We start from the raw sequence: 7,680 nt of genomic DNA, 5'->3' as shown, positions 1-7,680 counted from the left end.
AGGGAAGGGGTAGGGAGGGTGTAAGGTACGCAGAACTGAAGCCCCTCAGCCCTAAAATAAGTCTGTGCAGCCCCCACACCTCAGAAGCTATGATTTTACATAAATCGAAAAAGCCAGCACATCCTTATTGCGAGGAACTCACCACTAGACATCTGAGAGCTGAAGGGTTCAGGATCTCTCTCCCATTCATTCATTTTGCAAATGACAACACTGAGGTGCTTGCCTTACACATGGTGGGCTGGGGGCAGTGAAAAGGCCTGGTGCAGGGCTTTTGGCTCCTCCACAGTGCCCTCTGTCTACCTGGCTTCCTTGAGGTGGGCGGAGGAGGAAGCCAGGGCTTGGTCCACGGTGACAGCGGTCATGGCTCACAGTTGTTAGAGATTGGCCCTGAGCAGGACCTCCTGTGTCCTGTGGTTGCCCCTGGCTTGCTGTCACAGCAAGTGTCCACGCAGAGAGGCAGGGAGAGCCGTGGGTGTGAGGTCCCTGTGGGCCCGGGCAGTGAGAGAACTGGTTCCTTCAGGTACCAGTGACACTTCACAGGCAAAGCCACTGTCTTCTCTGATGATGCTCTTGACCACTGTGGGCTGTAGGGGGTGTCTCCTGGGGGCCACAGAGAACCCCAAGGCCAAAATCCTTTCTGTGCTGTGTGGGTGGTTGACACCCCTGTCTTTCCTGCTCACAGGGGGCTGGAGAGAGTTAAAGGCTTCCAGGGTCTGGTGTTATCGGCATTTAGGGAATTCACTGAGGGAGTTGCTTGAGAACAGACCTACCCGGAAGTCTGGTGGCTCCTCAGATGGGGGTCCCTGGCTCTGGGCAGACACCACTGCCAGCCCTGAGCCACCTGGAGTTCTCTCTGGTTTTCACCTGTGGCCTCTCCCACTCTTTGGTGGTGAACCCTCTCACCCTGGGGCCACTGTGTTCACCCTCCCTCCCGGGGGTCCAGTGTGCGTGTTATGGGGCACTGCATGGGGGTCGTGGAGCCCACCACTGCTGAAGCCATGGAGGCATGTCCCCACTCTCCACTGCTGCCACTGAGGTCATGGGGACATTGGGAAATGGGGACTGGAGGGCAGGAAGCCTGACAGCCTTTGTGCGGCCAATCCCAGACCTCCAGCGGCTGCGTCCTTTCCTTCCTCCAACACACTTCAAGGCTCTTAGTGTGGATTTCTCTTTTTGGTTTTGCTTTGTGTTTCAGTCATTTGAGCTGGTGCCTGTCTCCCTGCTGCTCCCTCTCCTTGGGCTCAGGGGGTGTGTCTGGTTCATCCTTGTCCAGCTAACAGCCTCCACACTGGCCCATACACACAGCACGGAGGGACTCCTCAAATCCTGTCATTGAAGGGAGCTGGGGGAGTGATAACAAGGGCTGAGGAGCAAGGGGGTCTGGTGACTCAGTGCTGGGGGTTTCCTGGACCCTTATCTACAAAGCTGCTCCTTAAAAGGGCCCAGTGGCACAGCTCCGAGCAACACGGTAGGTGGGGCTTAAGAAGGCAAACACCTCAAGCTGTGAACGCTGGAGGCTGAGGCTCCCCACTTGCCAGCCATGAGACCTTGGGTGGGCTTCTCCCCTCTCTGCGTTTGCTAAGTGAGGATCAGAGCATCCTTAGGATTGTGAGGGTTGCTGTCTCCGACTTGAACATCGGGGCTGAGATGTAAAGTGAGCCCCATTTCCCTCTCAGGCCTCCCACGTCTGCACCTGCCAATGTGCTACTTTCTGCAGTGGAGGGCTCTGCTTGTGTTTTAAGGGCTGGGGCTTCTGTGATGCGGGCTGCCTGGAGGGCCGACTGTTCTCAGAACAGTCCAGGCCCCATAGGAAGCTGTTCTGTGGACGTGGCCGGGTGTGGCTCCACCTGCTGTAGTTCCCGGAGGAGAGCCGCTTCCAGGAGGCAGTCTTGGCCTTGGCCTCCGTGACCTCACCTTAGGTAACCTGGGCCGCAGGGCATGCAGTTCTGTACCACCTGGTTGGCTCTGCAGTGTTTTCTGTACACACAATAACTTCTCTTTATCCAGCCTGAAGGAAAGCCAGCTTCATACTTCTTGAGAGTCAATTCCATGTACTTTCCCTATTGTTCTTGCAGTAGGGGCGGGCAGGGGGCTGGGCAGGGCTGGCCAGCCGCTCTTATCACTCCGCAGCGGCAGTTAGAGGCCCTGCTGCTCCACCAACAGTCAGCTTGCAGCTGTCCCGGGTGGTACAGAGCACAGTGAGAGGTGGATTGTGGCCTTCTTCCCTGGGCCCTCCTGGCCTTCCAGTCTCGTGGTGGTGGGTTAAGCCTGGGGCCATAGGGACGGACTGAGAACTGTGTCTGGCAGAGTCCTCACCTCGGCTGCCCACCACCGATCCCAAGCTCTAAGCGGCAGCAAACCTCTCCCCCATCCCACCTCCAAGACCTGATGGCAGCAGCTGTCTCCATGGGTCGCCATTTGTGGAACCCCGCCCCACTATGGGTGGCTTGAGGAGCCTGAGTTGCCATCTGGGGCTGGGTGGGATCTGGGGACCAGGCTGTGAGGGGCTGCCTGCTGAGATCTGTCTCTTCAGTACACCATGCACCGATGAGAGGACCCAAACTGGATGCTGGACAATTGCTCCTAGGCAGGGTAACTGGCCTGCACAGGGACCCCTCCTCTTACCAAGGACCTGGGCCTCGCAGGGCAAAAGCTGAGCCTTGGGACCTCGAACCCGTAAAATGAGGGGTAATCATGTTGTTTTGCTTAAGAGGTTTGTTATGTGTTAACAGCTGCAAGGAGGCATGGAGACAGAATTAAATGACTCCCCTTCCCTTTCTGGTCAGAACAGATACTAACGTTTGTTTTGGTGGAGGTTTATAGGAACATCATGACTTGACCATGAGCTGACCTCAAGAACAAAGGCTCTGACAACATGAAGTCTGCAACAGCTACCCCACCCCCCCGTCTACCTTTCCAAGAAAATGGCTTTGCTGAAAAGTTTTGGGGAGTTCAGGGTTTTTAAGGCATGAGCCTCCTCCCTCCTTGCAGGGCCCTGCAATAATCCTTTCTCTGCTCCAGACTCAGGTGTTTTGGTGTTGGTTGGCCTTATGTGGACTTGTGTTTGGTAACATTCTCTGCAGGGGTCTCTAGGGCCTGCCTCTGTGGCCTCTCAGGGCCTGGGCTGAGTCGGAGCAACACTGCTCATCCTCTTGTGGGGAACAGATCCCTCCTCTTGAGGGGGAGCCTCTCACCTATAGAGCAAATGCCTGGGAGTTTTCACCCACTGCTCCAGCATCTGTAGTCATCTTTGAGACCCCCGGCAACACTTAACGGTCTTTCTCTATTTTAGTTTTATTATTTATTCTATTAAAAATGGTGATTCAGGGAATTTCCTGGCAGTCCAGTGGTTAGGAATCTGTGCTCTCACTGCATAGGACCCAGGTTCAATCCCTGATTGGGGAACTAAAATCCTGCTGGCTGTGTGGCGAGGCTTAAAAAAAAAAAAAGTGATTCAGGCCAAGTGGTGAAGCAGAAATTGAGGTGGGAGTGGGGTTGCTGCCCAGCATGTGTTTATTTCTTAGGGCTCAGCATCCTCATATGTTCCACTTGGGAGCTGAGAGTGGGCAGGACTTGATAGCACCAGATAATTTTTAAATTAAGTAGAAAAATGCAGGTCAAGCACTTGGCACAGAGCAGTGCCCATGTGTAAGTGCTAACTCTTCTCATTGGATCCCAGCCCCCCCAGCCTTAAAAAGCAGGTACCACGTGCAAGCAGGCAAGTGCACGCAGGCGCACAGGAGAGGGGGCACACACACACACACACACACACACACACACACACACTGGGGCTAACAGCAGAAGTTCCTCTTACAGCTAATGGGATGGAACTCAACCAACCAACTTCAGAATTCCCCTTTCCCTTCTGTTTATCTTATTTATTATGTGTGTAGTTTGTGGGTGTTGTGATATTCGAGTCTGGCTGAGGCAAGTTTCTGTGGCTTCCCTTCTATCTTTCCTGGCTTGATAACTGGGACACAGCCTCCATTCCCGGGCTCCCTGGGTACAGCTGGGAGAGACAGATATCATGCGTTTCCCTCTCCCCAGGGCTGCACGAGAATAAATGAGTTGGTGTCTGAAACTTGCAGCCTGCGAGGGACACCCAGGGAGCTCAGTAGCCGGGCTGGTGTAGGCACAGAGACGTTTAAGGAACTCACCGGAGGTCAGAGAGCTAGAAACGCCAGGTTTTGAACCCAGGACACAGAAGCTGCAGCAGCGGGCCAAAAACCCCGGGCGTTTGCTTCGCTGCCACAGGAATGCGGCGGACCCTAGACCACCACCCTGGGTACCCCCACAGCCTCTTGGGCAGAGGATCCCACTTAGTCCACGGAGCGGGGGTGCTGCTTGTGTGTGTATATTTTGGCGGGGGTCCGGTGCAGGCAGACCTGCGGGTTCCTTCTCCAGGGCGCACGAAGAAAAGAATGCCTTCGGCCTCTGAGATGCTGAATGGACCTAACTGGTGGTTCCCCGGCTCTGCGGTCGCTCCCGCGCCCGGGAGAGCCTGCGTCCCCGGGTTCCCAGTCTTTGCGGTTCCCCGCGCCGCGAAGCCGTCGGAGCTGGAAGACGCACCGGTTGAAACGCCGGCAGCCCGCCCCGGGACCCCGTACCCCGGGCTCCGGGAGGCCCCCCTTCCCCAGCTGCTCCCTTTCCCTTGGCGCCCCGCTCTGGAGCCCGAGGGGAGGAATTGGGAGGGGCGGGGCGGGGGCAGGGCCTGAGGGCGGGCCCGGGGCGTTGGCCGGAGGGGCGGGGCGTTGGCGGAGTCAGGGAGGGGCGCGACCGCGCGAGGACCGGGAGCGGGAGCGGGATTGGGCGAGGGCCGGGGCGGTGGCATGGGGGCGGGGCCTTTGGCGGGGCGGGACCGGGGCGGGGCGTGGGCACGCGGGCGCCCGGTTGCCACAGGGCTCTGAGGCGCGGGACTCTGAGGCGCGATGGCGGCGCGCTGCTTGGGCCGCGGCGTCGGGCGGCTACTGGGCGGCCTCCGCGGGGTTGGGGTGCGGGCGCTGGCGGCCCCCCGGCTCTGGAGCAGCGCCTCCGCCTCCGTAGCGCCACCCGGCTCCTACCAAGAGCGAATCGCGCTTGCAGCTCGCGAGCCCGCCGCCTTCTGGGGGCCACTGGCGCGGGACGCTCTCGTGTGGGACACCCCTTACCACACGGTGAGCGACTGCGACTTCCGCAGCGGCAGGATCAGCTGGTTCCTGGGAGGCCAGTTAAACGTGTCTGGTGAGTGGGCCTGGGGACCGGGGCGCCCCAGCTCGCGCGGCCGGGGGACCCCGAGCCCAGCATGCGGTGGCTCCACACGCCCCCTCCTCGGCGCTCCGGCGTCGCTCCCCGGCAAGCGACGCGGCCACCCCGCCCCAACCCCTCCGGCCCGGCCCCGACTCCTCGGTCGTGGCTCGGGCTCCCCGGCGCCCCCCCGAGTCTAACGGTGGCCCCCACTGGCCCTAACACCGAGCGTGCCGCTCGTGGGGTGGAAGGCAAGGGGCGCGCCAGGAGCAGGACTTCCCGCCCGCGGGGCCGGCCGGCGACAGAACCGAAAAGCTTCTGGCCGTTGTCACCGCCAGGTGCCGGCCGGCGACCCGCCTGGGGAGCAGCCCTGCCCGTGTAAACAAACGGAGCCGCGCCGGGTGGCGGGGAGGAGGAAGCCGCGCCGGCAGCCGGAGTCAGCCCGCGGGCGGGCGGGCGGGCGGGAAGGAAGCAGTAGTGGGACCTCCCCTCTCTCAGTTTCACCTTCGCCCCGAAGACCCAGGGGCCCGGTCTTCCGAGGTCTCAGAAGCCAGCTGCATCCCCAGTCTGTCCTCTCTGGCCCCTACTGGAGATTGAATCCCCTACGGTTCTGTCCAGACTTGGGACTGGGGTTCACACTGCCAGCCATGCCCCCGGTCCGCCAGGGGCAGAAGGCCCAGCAACTGAGGGAAGGAGGAGGCAGGCTAGGTCTAGGGTGTGAGCAGCCAGATGGGGCGCGGTCAGAGGGGCTCAAGGAGGAAGGGGGTAATGGGATAGATGGGAGTCTAGGGGCTGTTTAAGGAAAGGTCTTCCTGACCAAGGCCTGAACTGGGTAGCGGGGTCTAAGTCTCCAGGTTCCACTTCTTTACTGGTCCAGTTTTTCTGTTCCTCTGAGTCTCAGCATCCTCCTGTGTAGACTGCTGCTACTGCTGCTGCTGCTAAGTTGCTTCAGTTGTGTCCGACTCTGTGCGACCCCATAGATGGCAGCCCACCAGGCTCCCCCATCCCTGGGATTCTCCAGGCAAGAACACTGGAGTGGGTTGCAATTTCCTTCTCCAATGCATGAAAGTGAAAAGTGAAAGTGAAGTCGCTCAGTCGTGTCCAACTCTTAGCGACCCCATGGACTGCATGCAGCCCACCAGGCTCCTCCGTCCATGGGATTTTCCAGGCAAGAGTACTGGAGTGGGGTGCCATTGCCTTCTCTGCCTGTGTAGACTAGAGGTCGCAATACCCACCTGAGGGGCTGGTTGTGATGACCAGGCACACAGGGTATGGAACAGACCCAGCACTTACTAGTGAGCAATAAGTGGTAGTGATTTTGACTTGTGAAATTTAGAAGTAGCCAGAGTTACAGGTAGTTTCTTGCAGTTATTTTTCAAGCAAAGATATTTAAGGGAACTTTGGACCAGACTTTTTTTTATATATATTGTATATTGCTTTGCTGATTTAATAAAAATGACTCAGTAGATAAGTGTCTTCTTTAGAATTGAGTCAGCAGAAAGTGTCCTTGGATTAGTGGGAGAAAAACTAAACCCTTAGGTTTGCAGGGTTGGTGGAATGCACCCTGGATTGAGAGAGCTGCGTGCAGGGGGAAGGGGTAGAAGGTTGCAGTTCCTTTAGAAGCTGCCTTGGACTTGGGCGACCTGAGGCTGCCAGGGACATTCAAGGTGAACTCGTGCCACCTTTCACTCTCAGATAAGAAGTGGGGAGTGGTGGTGGTGGTGTAATGACAGATCCAGTGCGACGGGCAGCCAGGGCCTTGTGAGCCCTACTCGGTCAGGTTCAAGGTCAGGGTTAGGGTGTGCAACAAGACACTCCTCTGCCTCTTTTTCTTCATTTATTTCTCCTTTATGGTTACCTTAGCCAGAAACTGAACTTCAGAAAACTGCCTTGTAGAAAAACAGCATTTCAGCCACATTCTCTCATCAAATGTGTATGTGACCCACTCATCTGTCAGAAATATCTCTGATGGTCACCAGTGTCTGTAAATCAGAGGTGATCATATGAAAAAGGACCAGACCAAGTCATGGCTATCCTGGGAGCCACTAGAAAAGTTGTGGGCTGGGGTGGGAGGGGGTGTGTTTTGGCATGCTCTGTCTGTGTGATGGTCGTGCGATGATGGCTTATTTCAAAGGAGCGTCACTTAAAACTCAGTTTGCCCCTTCAGGAAGGTCTGTACGTACAGTTTTCAAAGTGTGGTCCCTGGATCAGCAGCATCAGCAAGACCTGTGAACTTTGTAGAAACATCCTAGATGGCCAGAGCCAGGAACCTGGGGGTGGATCCTCCAGGTGATCCTGATACACACTTAAGGTTGAGAACCACTGATCTGTGTCCAACCAGGGCAGGTGGGGCACCACTAAATGGGTGGGTTGGGATGAATGCCAATCTGTCTCTCTCAAACAAACAAAGAGTCCTTGGGTGGTACCGTACACTTCAGTGGTGCTGGGTGTGTCTTT

The 7,680-nt window shown here is 57.5% G+C and overlaps 1 protein-coding gene across 3 annotated transcripts in view; it reads left to right on the top strand.

Annotated features, from left to right (window-relative positions):
* Nucleotides 1–4,890: 4,890 nt before the first annotated feature.
* ACSS1 (acyl-CoA synthetase short chain family member 1) overlaps nt 4,891–7,680 on the top strand; it is a 45,008-nt gene continuing 42,218 nt past the window's right edge. For 2 of the 3 annotated variants that reach the window (XM_070801078.1, XM_070801077.1), the window contains exon 1: nt 4,894–5,220. In XM_070801078.1, the coding sequence (XP_070657179.1) occupies nt 4,929–5,220 (292 nt within the window). In that variant the 5' untranslated portion in view covers nt 4,894–4,928. Of the gene's footprint in view, nt 5,221–7,680 lie in introns of all 3 variants that reach the window. The other variant, XR_011570078.1, reaches the window with a different exon arrangement.

This window comes from Bos indicus, chromosome 13, assembly GCF_029378745.1.
Source record: "Bos indicus isolate NIAB-ARS_2022 breed Sahiwal x Tharparkar chromosome 13, NIAB-ARS_B.indTharparkar_mat_pri_1.0, whole genome shotgun sequence".
NCBI classification, from domain to species: Eukaryota; Metazoa; Chordata; class Mammalia; order Artiodactyla; family Bovidae; genus Bos; species Bos indicus.
The sequence above is the reverse complement of the archived record's forward strand: the minus strand, read 5'-3'. Positions and strand labels throughout refer to the sequence as shown.